This window comes from Eulemur rufifrons, chromosome 28, assembly GCF_041146395.1.
Source record: "Eulemur rufifrons isolate Redbay chromosome 28, OSU_ERuf_1, whole genome shotgun sequence".
Lineage (NCBI taxonomy): Eukaryota > Metazoa > Chordata > Mammalia > Primates > Lemuridae > Eulemur > Eulemur rufifrons.
In genome coordinates this window covers 6,885,183-6,905,832 of record NC_091010.1, presented here as the reverse complement: position 1 = coordinate 6,905,832, position 20,650 = coordinate 6,885,183, and the positions used below count along the sequence as shown (strand labels likewise).

General features: G+C 48.4%; 2 protein-coding genes across 2 annotated transcripts in view; one reads left to right on the top strand and one right to left on the bottom strand.

The window, feature by feature from the left end:
• Window positions 1-20,650, bottom strand: part of WDFY4 (WDFY family member 4) — a 262,564-nt gene that overhangs the window by 58,240 nt on the left and 183,674 nt on the right. The window contains exons 44-46 of the mRNA XM_069461073.1: window positions 20,446-20,566; window positions 17,713-17,798; window positions 15,917-15,979 (exon numbers count right to left, since the gene is read on the bottom strand). Of these exons, the coding sequence (XP_069317174.1) occupies window positions 15,917-15,979; window positions 17,713-17,798; window positions 20,446-20,566 (270 nt within the window). The remainder of the gene's footprint in view (window positions 1-15,916; window positions 15,980-17,712; window positions 17,799-20,445; window positions 20,567-20,650) is intronic.
• Window positions 4,511-5,281, top strand: LRRC18 (leucine rich repeat containing 18). Its single transcript, XM_069460939.1, has one exon. The coding sequence runs from the start codon at window positions 4,511-4,513 to the stop codon at window positions 5,279-5,281; it is 771 nt and encodes a 256-aa protein (XP_069317040.1).

Here is a 20,650-nt window from a genome sequence, read left to right as displayed (position 1 = left end):
TTCCCTCTACTCACTGTTTTGGTTGCATACCACATGTTTTGATATGTGGTATTTTTATTTATGTTTAGTTCAAAATATTTTCTAATTTCCCTTGAGACTTCTTGGACTCATGATTTATAAATACGTTGTTTAATTGTTAACTATTTGGAAATTTTCTGTTAACTCTGTTATTGATTTCTAATTTAATTCCATTATTTTTGGAGAACACTCTTTGTATGATTTCAACTCATTTAAATTTGTTAAGGTTTGTTTCATGACCCAGACTATAGTCTATATTAGTGACTATTTCATATGCACTTGAAAAGAATGTGTATACTGCTGTTGCTGGGTACAGTGTTTTATAAATGTCTGTTAGATCCAGTTGGTTGATGGTAATAGTTGGTTCTTTTATACCAGTGGTTCTCATCTGGGAACAATTTTACTCACCAGTGGACATTTGGCAATGTCTAGAGACATTATTGTTCCAACTAGTGGGCACCTACTGGCATCCAACAGGTAGAATCTTCTAGCCTTATGCTGCTAAACATTCTACAATGCATGGGGCAGGCTTCCCCCTCATCACCACCTACCCCTGCCAACAACAAAGACTTATCTGGCCCAAAATATCAATAGAGCCAAGGTTGAGAAACCCTGTTTCTTGCTGATTTTCTCTCTACCTATTCTATTGATTACTGAGAGACAAGTATTGATGTCTCCAACTTTAATTGTAAATTTATCCATTTCTCCTTTCAATTTTATTAGTTTTTCCTTCATTTATATTGATGCTTTGCTGTTAGATATATACACATTTAGATTTTTGTCTTCCTGGTAAGTGTTCATTTTATTAATAAGTAATTGCCTTCTTATTCTCAGGCAAATTTTCTTGCTCTGAAATATGCTTTGTCTGATATTAATAAAGTCACTCCAGACTTCCTTTAGTGTTTGTATGGTATATCTATTTCCATTCTTTTAATTTAACTTGCTTTTGTTTATTTAAAATGCATTTTTATAGATAATATGTAATTGGTTCTTTTTCTTTTGCAATTCATGCTGATAATTGCATCTTTTAATTGGTGCGTTTAGGTCACTTTTATTTAATGTAAGTACGGTAATGAATTTAGGTCTACCACTTTAATAGTTCTTTTTTGTTTGCTCCCTCTATTTCCCTTTTCCTGCCTTCTTTTGTGTTATTTCAATTTTTAAACTGTTTCATCTTCATTTTTATATATCTCGTTTTTTACTATTTGCTATATCGTTTTGTATATTGTCTTAGTGACTACTCTGGGGATTAAAATACACATTCTTAACTTTTAGCAGTCTACTTAGAATTAATATTTCACTACTTCAAAAGCAATGTAAAACCTTACCACCATACAGGTCTCATCAACTTCCCCCATTATGTTGTAGTTGTCATACGTATTACATCTATATACTTTGACAACCCCACCAGGGAGTGTTTTCATTTTTGCTTTCAAATGCATACATATTTTAAAGGTCTTAAGAGGAGAGGAATAGTCTGTTATATTTACCCAGATATTTGCCATGTCCACTGCTCTTCCTTGATCCCCAAAGCTCCAAGTTTCTCTTTAGTGGGGCTCACCTTTCACCTGAAGAACTTCCTCTGGCATTTCTTTCACAGCAGCTCAGCTAGTGGTAAAACCTTTTATTTTTCATTCATTTGAGAATGTCTTTACTTTTCCTTCATTCCTAAAGGACATTTTCACTGTCTGGGTTGACTTTCTTTTCTTTCAGCACTTTAAAAACTATTTTTCAGTACCTCCGGCCTCCGCGGTTTCTGATGAGAAACCCGCAGCCGTTGCTTTGCTCTTCCCCTGCGGGTGATGCATTATTCTTTTCTGGCAGGTTTCGGGTTTCATCTTTAATTTTGAGTAGTGGGGTTATGTGCCTGTGCATGAATTTATTTGAGTTCATTTATCCTGTTTGGAGTTTGCCGAGCTCCTTGCAATTGTAATTTTTATGTTTTTCACCAACTTTTGAAAACGTTCAGCTGTTTTTCCCTCAAATATTTTTCTGCACAACTTTTTCCACTCTTTCTGACGTATAAATACAGGCATAGATATAGATACACACACGTGCACATACAGATATGCTTCACTTAATGACAGGGTTACGTTCTGAGAAATGTGTCACTAGGCAATTTCGTCGTTACGCAAACGTCCTAGAGTGCTTACACAGACCTAGATGAGGTGGCCCACTACACACCTGCCCCGTATGGCACAGCCTATCGCTCCTGGGCTATAAGCCTGCACAGCATGTTACTGTGATGAGTACTGCAGGCAATGGTAACACATGGTTAGTATTTGTGTATCTATGGTAAAAATATAGTACTATAATCTTACGGGACCACTGTCATATATGCAGCCCATTGTTGACCAAAACGTCATTATGCACTGCATGACTATATATATTTTTTTCCTTAAAGCAGGCCTTTTTAAAAGTTCATCAGAGTAAAAGCAGTTCAGGGAAAGTCCACAGTTCATATACAACTTTGTGAATCACTTTTCTTGAACTTCCTCCTCTTTGCAATCTCCCTGACACTTTGCCTCCCAGAAGTACCTCTGCCCTTCTCCCCCTTTCCTCGGTCTCTTGGCTGGAAGTGCAGGGATTTGGTTCTGTAGGTCTATTGCACACTTCTTGCCACTGTTCTGCCCTAGGGCCAAGCGGCAGTAAGGTGGAGGAAACAAAGCAACCCTCAGGCTCTCGGGACCTCAGTTTGGTCAGAGAAAATTGTTTCCCCCTTGGCTACTGGGCACCTGCCTGGCTGATCCCAGGATGCAGGACTGCCCGGGCTGAGGCAGGAGAGGAGGGGGACAAACAGAGCAAGACCCAGATCCCCTCACTCTGTCTGACCCTCAAAGCTCACTTTTCTGCTCCTTGGACCAAGAAGAGAGGCTCTTGTTAGAAATCAGGAATCTCTCTGTCCTTACCCCATCAAAGTTTTGTGTTTGGGGCTGTCTTTGAGTCCAGGCCAAGGGATACGGCCGAGGGGAGGAGGGAAGATTCAGGAACCTTGCCGCCACAGTAGTGTTACTTTGGGCTATGGATTTCTTCTCCGACCTGCCTGATGCCATTTGTCTGCAGATCCTGGGCTGCTTCTCTGTGCACCCGCCCAAGGTCTTCAGTTGCTTTCAGGGGGAGGCAGGACCGAGTGCGCTTTCTCCATCGCAGCGGGAACTGGAACACCAGCTTTCTGTTTTAAGTTGCTCTGTCTTATCTGGATCCTCAGAGCTGAATGATATAGGAACTTCCATACGGATGAACATAGTGCTGTCTCTGGTAACCAGCCATTTACACCTGAATGTGGAACGTCCATGATTTCTAAAGCATAGGGTCAGCTTACAAGGCCTGTGCAAAGAATATCGATGCCACTGAGAGCTGAGAATTCTTTCCTTGGTTTACTATGGAGACCACCGTCCATCCCAGGAGGCTCAGACCCAGAGGGACTGGCATAGGCTGGGGCCCCCTGACCTCTGTCTAAGAGTGGCAATGGTGGGTTTATCATAAGCATGAGAAAGGCCGTTTCTACACATCTCCCTTGCATACTGAGGATTCCTGGGTGAGGCAAACGTGACGATAGGCCCAAACAGCTTGATTGCCAGACATCCCTGTGTTATATCAACTTGGATCCTAATAAAGGACTGGATGATGGAGCACAGGAACTACAGAGCACCCTCCCGGTCTGCCCCTGAGGGGACGAGGCAGCGCAAGCGTCCGTCTTCCAACGGCATGCTTTCTGCCTGGTTTGTGACTCTTGGTCCAAAGATAGAAAATCACCAAGCAAGAGGCACTGAGTTGTTGGAAAATGGTTTCAGAACCAAAGAGGACAGGGGACACTGTGATGCTCCTGGGCCGAGCAACAGGCTTTTCTGCACTGCTCCTGTGCTCTGGGGTGACAGCAGCCAAGGCTTGTCTAGTCCCTCTGGGTCTACTCAGTGGAAAAGGATGTAATAAGTCAGTCTTAATGCCCACCTATTCCTTCATTCCAGGCATTTGTTACTTGTAAGAACTCAGCAGTCCCTCCCCAGGAACTTGTGTGATAACTTAAGGAGACACTGGATTTATGCACGGGTCTGAGAAGTGGCAGATATCCACGAACACGCACACGCGCACACACACACACACACACAGACACACACGTGTGCAGCTCTGGGTGGGGCATACAGCAAGTCCAGGACAGTGAGGGAATTCACGAATGACGGTGTGCACCACACAGCGAGACAGGTGTCATGGTCCCTCAGGAGGACCCTGCTGCAATCTGCTGGAGATCCGTGGCCAACACGCCGATTCCTCCCCACTGCCCTCTTTCTCTCTTTTTAAACCCTGGCGAGCAAAGCCTTAGGCTGTGGGGGCAGTCCAGTCCTCTTACCTCATCGCCTAACCAGGTGTTTTCTCTGTTCCTTCAGAGTCTATCTTCGAGCAGTTTCATGTGACTTTTTCCTCACGCCAAGCACCATCCCATCAGAACAACATCAACAAGTGTACTTCAAACACATTCCCCTACTAAAAGAACATGGCCAAGGGCGCGAAAGCCCCCAAGGGCAAGAAGATCACCCTCAATGTGGCCAAGAATTGCATCAAAATCACGTTCGATGGGAGAAAACGACTTGACTTGAGCAAGATGGGAATCACCACCTTCCCTAAGTGTATTCTGCGGCTCAATGATGTGGACGAGCTCGACCTCAGCCGGAACATGATCAGGAAGATCCCTGACTCCATCTCCAAGTTCCAGAACCTCCGGTGGCTGGACCTGCACAGCAACTACATTGACAAGCTGCCCGAGTCCATCGGCCAGATGACCAGCCTGCTCTTCCTCAACGTCAGCAACAACAAGCTGACCACCAACGGCCTCCCCGTGGAGCTGAACCAGCTCAAGAACATCCGCACCATGAATCTGGGCTTGAACCACCTGGACAGCGTGCCCACCACGCTGGGTGCCCTGAAGGATCTGCACGAGGTGGGGCTCAATGACAACCTGCTCAACAGCATCCCTGTGAGCATCTCCAAACTCCCCAAGCTGAAAAAGCTCAACATAAAGCGGAACCCCTTTCCAAAGCCGGAAGAATCGGACACATTCATAGATTCCATCAAAAGGCTGGAGAACTTGTATCTGGTGGAGGAGAAGGATCTGTGCCCGGCTTGCCTGAGAAAATGCCAACATACCCGGGACAAGCTGAATAAGATCAAGAGCACGGCCTTGACGACGGCACCGAGAAAGGCCATCTTTTCCAACCTGGTCTCACCCAACTCCATGGCCAAGGAATCCCAGGAAGACTGGAGATGACGCGGTCCCAACCCTGAGGCAGGAGGGGAAGAAGGAGGGAGGGAAGAGGGAAGGGGGCTGCAACCACCAGAGATTGAGGGCCCCCTTGTGACTGGGACAGCTCTTCCAGTCACGCCCATAAAACATCATTCCCTGCTTCCTCAGCTTGTGATTGTGTTGACCGAAGGGCTGTTGGTTCCCTGCCATTCCACACGTCTCCCTTCTCTGCATGCACACACCCACACCGCCACACACAGGCACAGCGACCCAGGAAAGGGCCGTCCGTCTCACTTCCGCTCCAGAACTCTCCTGCCTGTGCCTGTGGCCTGGGCGGCTAGTGATGCCACACACTCCTACTCTCACCACCCTGGCATTGCAGAACCCACCGCCAGCTCCCAGAGGTGGAGCTTGCTCCGTGGGATGTTCTGGGTCTGGGCTTCAGGGGTCAGGCTTGTCAGAGTATGGCTGTGGGAGAGCAGGCGGGCACTTGGTCTCAGGTAGGGGATGGAGCTGAGCCACAGAAAGGGGAAGGTGTCATCATTAAGTATTGGCAGATAGCTTTTTGGGCCCAAAGCAGTCCTATCCTTTTCTCTGAACTGTGCTCAAGGAGCCTCTAGACTAAACCTCCAGGCCCTTGACTGGCTGTGAATGGATGAGGCTGCACTCCCATTCTGCTATATCCAGTGTTTTTCCATTCCCTCATGGGAGGAAGGAAAGAATGGGGGCAGGTATGGGTTGATGCATCCGATAAATAAATACCTTGCCAGGCACTGTGCTAGGTACAGGGACTATGTCCAGTTGGGGAGAGCGTGGCTTGCCCTGTGGAAGCTGGAGGAGAGACTGGCTGAAAGACGGGGCAGAACATCATCTGAAGAGCTTAGGAGAGCAGGGTTGCATGATTTGCAGGGCTGGCCTGGCTTAGAGAAAAGCCAAAGACTCTGGAGTTGGACAGATCTAGGTCTGTGGCAGCTCTGTTTCTGACTTGCCATGTTTTGGGGCACCTAACTTAGCTTTGGTCCCCTCATCTGTAAAGTGGGAACAGTAGCATCTCTAACTCCAAGGGTCGTCGCGTGCCTTAAACAGGTAGCTAACAGATAGAATACATACTTAACAGAAGTCAGTCTTCCCCAGGAATGAGAGCTTGGAGCATTTTGCAACTGAAATACCATTCTGGACAGTGTCGCCACTCACACTAGATTTTTTTTTTTTTTTTTTTTTTTGGTAGAAATGACGGCCGTAGCGTCAATTCTCAGAATAACTGGCTTCACTGTGTATCATTCACTCATACCTTCATACTGTCTAAAATTAAAGACTCAAGGAAGATAACTTGAGGGAGGATTTCTTCCCCAAGACTCTCCTGTGTTGGTGGCGAGTGTCGCTGCAGTGGTGGCTGGGCAGCCCTGGGTCACATGGTGAGCCGCGCAGACAGCACACGCGTGTCTTCCCTGCTCACCGCGCACTTCCCTTTGCAGTGCTCGGCTGCGACAGCCCTACCAGCCTCCTGAAATCTGGGGAGATCTAGATTCAAAGTTTTCATTTTGGTTTTTCCTTTTATTAAATGTTTTCCATTACAAAAGTAACAGAACCACAACATAGTATCAAATACAGCAGTTTAAAGTCTCTGTCATTCCACAGCATAAGCCAACTATAATACCGGCAGATTTCCTTGCTAGATATTTTTCTGTATATATTTTTTTTTTTTCTTTTTTTTTTTTTTTTTGAGACAGAGTCTAACTCTGTTGCCCAGGCTAGAGTGAGTGCCGTGGCGTCAACCTAGCTCACAGCAACCTCAAACTCCTGGGCTCAAGCAATCCTCCTGTCTCAGCCTCCCGAGTAGCTGGGACTACAGGCATGCACCACCATGCCCGGCTAATTTTTTCTATATATATTTTTAGCTGTCCATATAATTTCTTTCTATTTTTAGTAGAGATGGGGTCTCGCTCTTGCTCAGGCTGGTCTCGAACTCCTGAGCTCAAACGATCCGCCCACCTCGGCCTCCCAGAGTGCTAGGATTACAGGCGTGAGCCACCGCGCCCGGCCATCTGTATATATTTTTATATGTAGTTAACATTATAGCATTCATGTCATTTCTATCCCACTTTGAAAGCCATATTTTTACCTGGTCTTAATAACCATAGCTTAAAACATCTGCAAGTTTGTTATTCTTATGAATACACCTAACTATAAGTCACAGTTGAGCCTTTAAGTTGTTTCTGATTTTTTCACTTCTAGAAATAGTTTTGTGACAAAAGCTTATATAACTAAAATGTTTTAAAATATTTTGGATCATATCCCTGACATAGCTTCATTATTGGAAATATTGTGTTAAAGGGTGTGTTTTTGCAAATAATTTGTGATGCATGCCATCAAGGAGCTCATATGTTTACACACATTTATGTGTCTACCAAGTAACATATTAGAGGACCCACCCCCTGTATCCTTGCTAATGTCAAGCGCTGTCCTTTATACTTTTCTCTTCATTTAACGTCTGAAATGATTTATTACAAGCCCTTCTGAAGAAGAGGGGAGCAATTGTGTCTGAGATGCGCAAGACAAGACGCCACATCTCAGGCTCGGGAACCACCACTAGTCTGTCGGGGCCCTGGATGTGTCCGTAAAGGAGCCCATCTGCTCATCTCATCCTGGCCCAAGAGGTATGGAATCCACGTGGGGACAGATGGTCAAGACAGAGAGTGGTGACTAGCCACTTGGATACTGCCCGTTTCAATTCTGCCCCCTTGAGAGACACTTTTTCTTTAGAATCAGTATTCTCCCCTTACGTATTCAAAAGGACGGGCAACTCAGAGAAGTTAAAAAAGTACCGTGGTCACAGATCCCCCTGTGCCCCAGGAAGGCTCTGGGGCTGCAGCGCCCTGCCCTGCCTCCTCACGGCACACTCCTCACCTCGCTGGGGTCAGCCTCGACATCTGCTCCTGGGCTTGCTGCCGAGTGCCTGCTTGCGTACACGATGACGTCTGTTTATTACGCTTTCCCTCTATGGCCATGTCTCAAGAAGGGGTTTTAAGTGCATTTAACTTCACCAGGACTGAGACATAAACAGGCGGTGGGCCCAATTTTCCCCAGAATGCATGCGAGTCAGATATGTATTTAGACAGGAAACGCTGGCAGTGGCCTGTAGCAGAGACTGGAGACAGCAGTTAGGAGACATCTTCCGGGTTCTAGTTCTTTCTCTGTCAAGTTGATGTTCCTTCATGCTCTAAGATACCTCAGTCACCTTTACTTTCAGGAAATTGTGTTAAGCCTAAAAATACTTCATAGAAAAGCCATGGGGTTTCTCTTTCCCTCAATAGAACAAAATCCCTATTCACACTAACCTAAGCATCACCATTTCTGAAAGCCAAGTGTGATCTTGGTCACCTGCTGTGTTTGGCCTCTGTGGCCTGGATCAATTTTATTAAAAATTTACATAGAGAAATACGCTAAAAATACGATAGCTAAATGCAAGTTGAATTTTAACAAATTGTTCAGTAATGCATAGGTAGGCAAGAAAAAAATGAAACAGAGAAATGAACATCAGGGAAAAAATGGAAAACAAAAAATAAAATGGCAGACTTATGTTCTAATATTTTGATAATTACAATAAATGTAAATGGTCTATTTTACTTGTAATGGCCCCAAACTGGAAACAACCAAATGTCCCTCAATGCACAAATGGTTAAACAAATTCTGGCATATTCATACCAGGGACTACTACTCAGCAAAAACAAGGAACATACTATTGATACATGCAACAACTTGGATGGATCTCAATGGCATTATTCTGAGTAAGAAAAGGGCCAATCTTCAAAGGTCATGTACTCTACGATTCCATTTATAGAACATCTTCTAAATGAAAAAATAATAGAGATAAAAAACAGATCAGTGGTTGCCAGGAGTTAAGGATGGTGGGAGGAGGAAGGGGGTAGGCATGACCATAAAGTGTTAGCACAAGAGGTATCTTTGTGGTGATAAAATAATTGTGTATGTTGATTGTGGTGGTGGTTACCTGAATCTACACATATGATAAAATGACAATGAACTATGCATAGGCATGTACCGGTGTTAACATCCTAGTTTTGAAATTGTTCTAGAGTTACATAAAATGTAGCCATTGGGCGCAAGGAACTAAAGGAAAGGTACATGGGGACTCTGTGTATTGTGTTTGCAGCTTCCTGTGAATCTATATTTTAAAATAAATTTTTTAAAAACTGATCTTACAGCCCAGATGCAACAATAAACAGATCCTTGTACATCTGTCCTGTGCTAATTTATGAGGCACTATGGCACGCTTAAAGTATGACTACAACACACCCAGTCAGCCCACAGCTGCAATTCCTCAACCATCCGGCAGAGTTAAGGCATTTTAGGCACCTTAACCTCGGCTCACCCAACTAGTCTAAAATTTCCCATTGTTGATCTTTTCCTTGCAGATTACCGGGAAAGATGCTAAAATAAAAAGAATGCATGGCTTCCCTACGTGCCAGGCTTTCTGGAGGTGGCTGGGCACAGGAAGCAACTGGAGTGGGGAAACTTGAACCAGTGGGTTGCTCTTCACCACTCCTGGGCTTTTACACACCTGCCCCGCAGCCCTGGTAGTGCGGGGGTGTGGCGGCTGTGGAAGCATATGGCTGGGTAGACCTTGAATGGGCAGGCTTGCTGCAGAGAGCAGGCCTTGAGTCAGGCCTTTGCCCAGGAAGGGGTCTGAGGTCATGGCTGAGGATCGGGCTGAGACAAGACACAAACCTGGTGCAGCAAGAATAATGTGGGATGGGGCCAGAGCCACGGTCGGAGCACAACCCAGGCAGAATCCCCGGGGCTCTGATGCCCGTAGTCTGTTGAGCTAACTGGGTAAAAAGCTCCTAAATACTGGGGCATCAAAATGTCACCCTCATTTTGAGTTTGTGGCCAGGTTTGGTTCACCTTTGGTTCCAGCAACTCTGCGCTAGCCCCAGGGTATGAGTTGTTTAGAATCCACAACTGCTCTCCCAGGGCTGCACTTTACCAAGAAACCCATGGACCATGTTTCTCCACTCAGTGGAGAAGCTGACACCACCTTTATCAAAGTTTCGGTGTACCTTACTGATCTTTAGCCAATGGCATTGATCTCCTGGGAGTGTGATTGAAAAAGGAGAAATGGGGAGAAGGAGAACTGGAGGTTTTGGCCTCCCTGTTGCTAACGGTGGTGCCTCTGGGGTCGTGATTGATTATAGAGGAAAGTCATATTCTTAAGGGAATTGCATAGTGTCTTATGGCTGGTTTTCTAAATTCTTTTTCTTTCATTATTTTTCTCAAAGATAATATGTAAAGGAAACAATAAACTGAAAACGCTCAACTGTAGAACTTGCACCACCCAAAATGAATTTCATTCTACACACCATACTTAAAGAAGTTATACAACTGAGAGATTTCAGGAATTGCAAACATCCAGGTACAATCAGGCCCCAAACATAAGCACTACCTCACACCCAACCCCTTTCTCCAGCCAAGGGACACTTTTGCCTCAATGCCAAGACCAGTCAGCATTTCAGACTTTGTTAGAAACTACAGCTATGGAAACATTCCTCCAGTTCATTCAAAGATGTGTGCTGAGTCCAGTAGAGAGTTGAGAGAGGGAGAGCCAGGCAGGCATCCTAGCCTTGTATTTCTCTGAGTGTTTTCAACTCTGGGCTCAGTATGAACTGAGATCATTGGGAAGCACTGTAACTCAGCCAGGTCATGCTGCCTTCCCAAAGAAAGGTCTGTACAAAAATAGGTCCCAGTGACAGGTCCCCATTCTTGCAGAGAGCTAATCTTGAAAGTTATATTCTGTAGCACTCTTTTTTGCATATTTTGTAAAAAAGGAAGTGCTGCCTTTGGTACCCACTATGCTTTAGACAAGGACAAATTTGATATTCAGTGCCAAGAGAAAGTATGTTCCAGAAAAAAATTCACAAAAATCTGGTTTTTGTTATCTGTCACTGGAAAATGACATAACCCAACACAATTGTTTTGTTTTTCTTAGTTTCGGGACAATTAGAGCAACTAGATCACTCCAGGTGATCACATCTATGGTTTTTCTCCTTTAAAAGAGTGTTGGGGTAATAGTTAAAGCGTTGTTATACCATGTGTTTAATTTTGAGGCTGTTTCTAACCCTTTCTGGAAGGGCATAAGCACATTTAAGCGGAAGGATGTGTGTTTATTCACGTGTGCATTCTCCTTTCCTTGCAACATCTGCCATGTTTCTCCTTTTCTGACTGGTCCCACTTGTGCTGCAACAGAGCCTGCCTGTGTCCAACACCATGGAGTGTCTTGTCCAAGGCCTCTAGCTGGCTTTGCATTAGGAGGCCCTGTAGGCTTGCAGAGCCTTACACCCTGCAGAAGTCAGGTCATGCCGTCTTCAGAACGGGCTAGTCCTGTAGCATGGGGTCTAGTCCCACAGATGAGCTGTGGATCCCAGGTTCATCCAGACTTTGCAAGTATTTTCCACTTAGGATCCAGGCCCAGAGAGCCTCCTTAGTATGCATACAGTTGTAGAGGCAACCTTTGTCACTGAAAGTCAGGAAAACTCTGGTACCGAAAGCTCCGGTTTCCTGTACATGAGGGATGGCGTTCAAAGGGGACAAACGAGGCATCATTTGGGGAGGGGGGTTGAAGATATGAAAACCTATGGCATAGGGCAAGCATCATGGGCCAGTGCAAACCCTCAGAACTACACACACCTCCTTTAGAGATGAGAAGTGCATGCTCACTAGAGTAATCAACAGGTGCCCAGGCGTTTTTCAAGACTCATGCTGTGGACCAGGCATTGCCCCTGGCAACCCAAATGGAAAATCATCAGGTTCATTCCAGGCACGTGGCAATGGCCAGCCAAGCCCACCTAGGGCCAAGGGCCACCACAGCCTTCCCACCCCGGCACTCCGGAAGCCACACTCAGGCTGGTGAGAAGAGGGCTGCAAAAGGGACATGCAGAAGAGCTGAGAGCAGGGACAACCTCCTGTTTTTAATCAGTTGTTCCATTAACATCCCAAACACACAGCAGGCAACTCTGAAACTAGGCAAAGGGATTACAATTTACAGGGCAACTCCTGTGGGTCCAGGTCAGCACAGTCAGTTTGATCCAAGGCCCACGGCTGTTTATTTAGCACAGTCTCACCACACGCCCTTGCTGCTGCATGGGTGGCCTCGGAGCCTAGTCCCTGCACTCTGCTGGGGCATCCTCATTTGCTGAGACATCCTCATTTTGCTGAGACTCTCAGAGAAATGCTGAGATGGGAATGTCTCTGGAGCATCATGCACTGTTCCCAGTTGACCCAGAAGCTTCCCCAAGGGTCTTCAGTCTTGGCACTGTGCTGAGACTGAGTCCGGCAGGGCACAGAATGGCCCTGGAAGACCCTGCTCCAGTGGGCACAGGTGGCCACAGTGGCACAAATCACCACAGCGGAAATAAAACCAGTGTGGTGCTCAGTTGTCCCACACATGCAAGGTGCTGCACAGGCAGGTGTCGCGGGGCCACCGCCAAGCTATGGATGAGTGAGGAGGAATTTCCAAACATCCGACTCATACCCAGAGAATCGTCTTCCTACCACTTGGCAACCCTTTCTGTAGGGACCCCCAGCTTAGTGGCCACAGCCAGGCTTCAGGTCCTCTTCTGTGTCTTTCCCTCTGCCCCTCCTCTGTCTGCCCCCTCTCTATTTGGAGTAGAAAAATAGAAACTTTCCCCTGTGGACAAAGGTATGTGTTGTCAGGCCAAAGCACCCCAAAGACTCTGAGGTGATAGATTAGGAACAGACCGAGTGCCGCTCACAGTCACAGGGGCAACTACACGATTGCTGAGTGATATCACATAATATATTCATAGGAGGGGGAGCTGCAGGGACAAATGGGGCTTAGTGAAGTGATCTGTGTCACAGCTGATGCAGAACTGTTCCAGGGAGAGAGAAAACCACATGCAGCCAGCGGGTGCCATGGGTCCTTGCAGTCCTCTGTAACGCAGCAGTGGATGGCCAGCTGCTGTGGTTCACGCCTCAGCATTCACCCCCTGTGCCAGCAGAACCTCTACTCTCTAGGGAACGACACTCCCCTCGGTTTGGTTCATGTTGCCAGGTGGGACCGACCTCGCCCCTAGAGCCTGGGCGAGCATATCACCCGATCTGGGCAGTGAAAACATTTGATTGGTTCTGGGGTGGGCAGGCAACCCAACTTGGGAGAATGACAGCCACCTTGGGGATTTTTGCTGAAATTATTGGGAAGGAGCATGTGTGATGTGTGGTGGAATTCCTCTGTGGTGGAATTCCTCTGTGATGGATGTCGGTCTGGAGCTGTTGGGGCTTCCACGCTGCTAGGCTGCGAACGCCTGCCAAGAGTGGAGCCCGTCCCAGGGAAAGCCTCTCCCAGGGACGGAGGGCCACAGCCCCCTGCAGACTCACTCGAGCTAGAGATCCAGCCATGTCTTGCAGCCAGACCATTTTTGGCCTTCGGATGAGGTGAGGTGATGAATCCTCTCTTTTGCTTCAGCTAGTTTGAGATAGCTCTCTCACACTCGTAGTGAAACAGTGCTAAGAAACCCAAGCATGAACCAGAAGCTTATATAAAACAAGCAAGATGAGATCACCACGACAATGCTCAGCGGATGTGCACGGTGAGGGCTGGGCCATGCTGCACTAGTGAACTACACCCACTGTGGCTGGTAAATAGCCGCCACCCCCCTCTGGCGACCCACTGCTGCCCAGACCTGCTGGACCACGCCCGGGCATGCCTCGGGCTTCCCCACAGTCTGTCAGCTAAAGGGTAAATGCCTGGCACAACAGGCAGCACTGCAGTCGGTCTACTGAAGGCCGTCTATGGCTCCCGTGTGGCCAAGGTCAATGGTCATTTTTCAGTTCTTCTCCTTCTTGGCCCATCAACAACATGTGACCGCTCCCACCATGACACATGCCACCTGGCTTCTAGGACATTTTCCACACCTGCGGTTTCGGCTACCTTTCCGGCTACTCCTTCCTTCCCCATCTCTTTTGCTGGCCCTGTCCTCGTCTTTACCCTCTAAAGGCTGCTGTGCCCAGGGCACAGTTCTCAGACCTCTTTTCCACAGGCAAGCATTCTCTCGAAGATCTTGTCTACTCTCATGGCTTTAAACACTATTCCAAATGTACATCTCATCCAGACCGCTCCCTTGAATTCCAAATTCGTAGATCCAATGGTCTCCACGACGCCTCTGCCTGCATGTGTGACAGGCATCTCTAAGTTCACACCTCCACACCTGAGCTCCTGGCGTCCACTGCAGACCACAGCGGCTCTTCCCGTGGTCATCCCCCTTTCATTTCTCAATTGCTCAGCCTAAATCCTCAGTCGTAAGTCCTTTCTCTCACACACAAACTCCATGCTTAATTTGTCATCCGATACCATCAGATGCACCTTCAGAACACATCCTTAATCTGCCCACATCACGCCGTCTTTGCTGCCACCTCCCTCCATGCTGCAGTGGCCTCCCAACCAGACTCCAGCTTCTGCCTCTGACCACTACGGTTCATTCTTGGAACAGCAGCCAGAGTGACTCTTTCCAATATAAGTCAGGTCATCCCATTCCTCTGCCCCAAACCCTCCAAGCCTTCCCATTTATTCAGAGTAAAGGCCAACACCATAGCCATGAGCCCCTAAGGCTTGCACCAACTAGCCCCTGTGAGCTCCCTCACTCTGCTCCCACTAGCTCCCTGCACCCCAGCCTGCAGGCCCCAGCTGCACCTCACTCCTGCCTCGGCCTGACACGCTCTTCTGCCAGTTAGCTTCACGACACGTTTCCTCAGTTTGCTCAAGTCTTAGTTCAAACACCGTTTGCTGGACGAGAGCCTCCTAAGGCCATCTAAGAATCAGTGCCCATGTCTACCTGCTTGGTTCTTATACTCACGCTTCGCACTAACATGCTGCCAAGTTCTCCCATCTAAATTGATTTATGGCTGTCCTCCTCAGAAGAATATAAACTTAGTAAGAACAGGGAATATTTGGGCTGTTTTGCTTGTTGCTCTGTCAAGCAGCAAACATCACACCCCACAAGCTACTGGTAAATAATTTTGAATGAATATTCCATAAATATTTTGTATGTCATTCCTGGGGACGCCCCTCCTGCCCTGTCCCCACATTCTCCTAAAGAAAAGCAGCAACCACGTCCTTCTTCCTATCCTCATTCCTAATTGAAGTAAAAACACCTGCTGGTTCCAGTAACGGGGTCCTGGGTAAGAGCTGTAAGCATTTCATTCATTGGGAAAGATGTCCCCTGTCATAGACTCATACATTAACGTGCGATTCACTCGCCATCCTATATTAATTTGGCTTCTGAGCATTCAGAGACTCTCTTTATAGGAGGCACAGGCCTGGGGTTGCTCACACACCTGCCCCTGAGGGCCTGACCCCACAGCTGACCCTGACTTGACACCTCTCTGGCCAACCTGCCCCAATCTGCAAAAGCCACAGAGCATGTGGGGCTTAAAATCTATGCATAGAGGTTAACTTGGCACGAGGACTTCCAGGAGTAGGATGAAGGATGTACAGTGACAAGAGAGGAAAGCAGAGGGGAGAGAGACTGTTGTGCTGTCTGCATGACTTCTTTAGAGGAGGACAGGGCAGATGAAGGAAATCAAAGTGAGGCCAGCACCATGCCCGAGAGCACGCTGCCCCGCCGTTACCTTGGACTGAGGGGGTCCTCTGTGATGCCTTTCCCCTTCAGGCTGGGCTGGAAAGAGCAGAAGCTAAACAAAAAGGGAAAGCATGATTCTATCAGCAGAGCAGAGACCCGTCCACCTCCAGCAGAAACATTTCTACAGCCAGGCCAGAGCTGGCTCCGTTCTTGCCCCTCTCCGGCCCCATCCCGCCCCTGGGTCGTGAACACCAGGCCCGGGCGTACCTCTGAGGCATCCCTTAGCACCCTCTGGCACTGCACATTCTAGCCTTAATAATAACAATGACAACAATAAAACAATAGTCACTTAAGCAATGTGCCTGCAGTACCTCCTCAGGGCCAGGTGTTTGACAACATTGCCAATTTCAGCAACCTCTGATGTGAGTCTCAGTGTGTCACCCTGGTGACAAATGCCATTTTACTATAAGACTCCTTGAGCAGGCTGAGGTGTGGTCTTGGGGTGTTTGCATTAGGCCATAGTCACAGTCTGTGCTATGGATATATGAGGCTTCCAGGTCAACTGGGAAAAATGTAAACCGTGGGGGGAAAGGAATCAAGTTTGGCATTGCATGTCTGCTGATTCGGTTTAGTCTAAAATAGACCTTGAAGACGATTTTAGGAGGGAATCTAACAGTGGCCCTTGGAAGAACCTCACAGGAAGGCTCGTGTGAATCCAAGAAGGTCCACCCAGAGCTGGCACACACAGTCCCTCTGCGCGAGTCGTTTTGCTCTGCTCTGGCCTTGCCTCTCGGCTGCAGCAGCTGGCCCTGGTGCCAGTTACTGGCCAGGGCCACCAGGAAGGCAAGCTATCAATAATAATTTTGAATAAATTGGTGGTACCTCCCATACTCATTATAAATATTTTGAATATTATTCCTGGGGACACCCCTCCTGCCCTGTCTCCACATTCTCCTAAAGAAAAGCAGCAACCACGTCCTCCTTCCTATCCTCATTCCTAACTGAAGTAAAAACACCTACCGATCGTATATTGGCCTTTCAGAGGACTGGAATCTCTGAGCACAAAATGGGGCTTCTTGGCCAGAGGGGTCAAGTCTCACCCCGGAACTCCCAGCCCAGCAAGGAGCAGAACGTGCCACTCCCTCTGCTCGGCCAGCCTCTGTGCGCTCTGCGCACGCACGGAGCTTCCGGTCCTTTCTAGATTCTCCACAAAGCAATGTTTATCCCTTTAATATTAATGAAAATAAATAACTTTGGTATCAAGAACTTATACACTGGCTTAGATTTCTTAGATTGACTAATCCATTTGGAGAAAGAAGTTAAGGAAAACAGCAGGCTTCTCCCTTTAAGAAAAAAGATGTTCAATGCACATGTGGGAAATCAGTTCTTTGGAACCTTCCAGCGAAATACGAAATTGGAGCAACTAAAATTGGCAGCTGGGATCAAACAAACAAACAAAAAAGATTAAGCCAAAAAAAATTACTTGGAAAATTAGAATATAAAGCCGGAAAATTCTGGAAGGCCCATTGAACAGCCAGTTTCTTAACTATGTTGCATCTGTATGATTTTTTATCCCTTCAATAATTACTCTTCTAAATCACTTCGGCTCATGGACATGGAGCCTGTGTCCCAGGATGCAGAGAAGAAACTTCTCTACCTTTTCTCCGTACTCTGTCCCATGATTCGACTGTTCTGTGGGCCAGGAAGTTCTTCCCTGTGCCTAGCCTAAATCCTGCCCGCTGTGGGTGGGGAACACTTTTCCTGAGAACAGAACTGGGCGCTCTCTGTTCCTCAGCTTTCGGGTCAGGATCAGCTTCCCCGGAAGGAGGACGCTCACCCCCTTACCTTTTGAAGGCCTTATTCCGATCGCTGTTGTAGAAGACAAGAAATTTGGAATATCCATTTTGGAAGAAGATCTCCAGGGCAATGTCCTGTGAAGAGAAACCCCTTTTTACTGCTCCTGATGTTTCCTGGGATGGAGACGCCCCCAGGGTGACAGAGCTGCTGGCAGTGGGTCACTGGGTCTCTGTGTCAAGCAGTCCTTCCTGGTTAGTCCTAACAACCTCCTTTGGCTGTGAAGACTTCGGTGACAGGGCTGTGTCTGCAGAATGAGTGGGAGGGCAGGGGCCTGACCTAGCTCCGAGCTCCTTTGGCTGAAGCAGGAAGACCCACTCACATGACCAGTGAGAAGGAGACGACAGAGACACTTTCACTTCCAGGTCATGAGTTTGGTTTCCTGAGCCAGGGGCCACCTTACCAGAGCACTAGGGGAGCTGGCTAGGGGGGTGCAGCTCTCAAACTGGGCGGCATCGTGCACTGACCTACAGACTAAGAGGCACAGGGTGCTCTGCCTGGTCCATTTTGCTGAGCCACCTTGATGTGGCCACGCTGACATGGCAATGTTGTAATCAGGGGTATCTTGTTACTGCCTAAATAAAATCCTCAAGATTGTCTTTCCTTTTCCTTTCTTTTCCTCTCCCTTTCTCTCCTCCTTCCCTTTCTCCCTCCCTTCTATTCCAAGCTATGTAAATAACAGACTTGGAATAAGGGTAGTGTTAGTCTCCATGTGAGATAAATCTCAGGGACAAGATGGGGCCAGGGGGAGAGAATTCCCAGGGCTGGAGGGAGGGCCAGGGAGGGGTGAGGCCTGCGCATAGAGAGATAGATGGGGTGGGTGAGGCCAGACTCAGAGATGGGCTCTGCACCAAATGACAGAGCCCGCCCTGCATCTACCTGGCTGGAGTGAGTTCTCAAAGTCCAGTTCATTAAGGCTCTCGAGCAAAGGGAAAGTATTTGCAGTGATATATTGCAAACCCCTCTTCTCTGCTAGTGGATGTAAGTAAGAGTCTCATATTTTTTTCTACAGGTAAAATGTAAATAATGTGCAAAACATAAAGTGAATGTAGAATTTATGGAGGGTACAGCTTGCCCTGGCCACCATGGGTGCCAGGCTTTGACTTTCTTCTGGAAGACTCCAAGGCTGTAAAGAGTGGACTCGCTTGTAAAGCTCCCCCTATGCCAACCCTGCCCACTTGGTGGCGCATGCACACACGTGCACTCCTGCTCTCACACACACATGCACACACACTCGCGCTTCTGGCTTCCACCACTTTAGGCGAACCAACCATCTGGAAATAATCACTGTGTACTGGGGAAAAATAAACTCCTTGCTGCTAGATATTTGCTACTACGTATCACCTGCAAGATAGACGTAAGCACAAAACACAACTTTGAGTACCTACGATGTGCCCCCGAATATGCTCAGCACTACATGGGTGACGGTGGGAAGACACGCATGGCCTCTGTTCACTGGGGCAGGGATGCTGGACAGGTGCCCAGATGAGCCCAGTGCGGGGCACTGCCCAGAGCCATCAGGGCAGGGCTGCTTCCCCGTCCCCTTCCAGCTCACACTCCTCTCTAAAAGGGGCTCGGGAGGGTCACGCAAAATGAGAGTCAACGCTGTGCAGGCAAAGCCGCGGCGAGGGAGGAGGAGGCTCAGCAGAGGCCTCGACTGAGCCACTGGCTGGATCCTTGTCTCTCCCCTGAAAGGCCTCCTGAGCTTCGGTTTCAGAGAATAATCATGAGGCCTCTGCTGGGAGGTGGGGAAGCGGGGGCGGTTCACCTGATGAACCAAAGATCTACCCACAGAAAATGCATTTGCAAATGGAAGGCACCTTACTAAGTTCATCTGGGACAAGCACTGCCCTGCTGGCCTCTGGAACTAAGGGACCCTGCAGGGAGGGTGGGGAGGGTCCCTGCCCCCCAACGTTGTCCCCAGCCCCTCTCTGCCCCCTGCCGTGGAGGCCTTGGGTGTGGGATGCGCTTTGCTAGTGCTGAGGCTGAGCTGCTAAAAGTAAGACGTTTTTAGGTCACTGGGGGTGCCTGAGTCTGTCCTCCTCGCTTTGCCACTGAGGAGATACTTCTAGAAGGAGTGATCTGTGAGGAGGGATGAGAAGCGGGAGGTTGTGCCCAGCTCCTGGCTGAGCTCTTCCTGGGAAAGGAGCCTCCCTCCTGCTGAGTGCCTTGTGCGCCCTCGAAGGCAGTGGGTAGGGCTCCGGGGCACCTGGGTGGAGGGCTGTCGGGAGGTCCTTAAGCGGCTCTGTCCTGGAAACGGGCAGGAGCTTGGCCATGGGGGAGCCTGTGGGGCGGCGGCTGGGGGGAGGGGCCCAGCGTGGTGGCACAGCAGAGCAGAGGGCACTCAGCTCTCATCACCTGCTCCACCACGGGGCAATGCAGCCGCCGGCCCTGCACTCCTTAATTTCCAAGGCAGCTCTGCGGACGCCAAGGGCAGAACAAAGCAAAGTGCCTGGGTGCTCGACAACACAGGCAGAGAGAAAGGTCCAGCAGCCAGGGGCAGGGACTGGAGAGAGGGTGGCAGAAGCCAGAACTCCCAGCTGGGACCAGGGCAGGCAAAAGCCCAAGGAATTCACGGGTGTGCCCCTGAGGGCCCTGTGCTGTGCACAGGTGCAAAGAGGGGTCACACAGGTGTGTCCCTCGATGGCACCTGAACCATCTGTCCCACAAAGACGTGAAGCTCCCTCCTGCCCCTCCTGGCGTGTCAGTGCCCAGCGGTCATACCTGCAGGAGGAAGCGGGCCTGCCGGAGCTCCCTCATGTCACCGTAGCTGTGGCGCTGGCACGAGTAATGGTCAGAGGACCTGTCTTTGCTGCACATGTTGAAAATGAACGGATCGCTGATGCTGAAAAGGAAACGACATGCAGGAAACCTGTTGGACATCTGCGGGAGAGGGCAGCTGGCGGGCTTCCTCTTCCTGCCCTCTGCC

Bases quoted from the DNA above. Each gene is read 5' to 3' on its own strand.
- LRRC18 (XM_069460939.1), top strand. From the start codon at position 4,511: ATGGCCAAGGGCGCGAAAGCCCCCAAGGGCAAGAAGATCACCCTCAAT.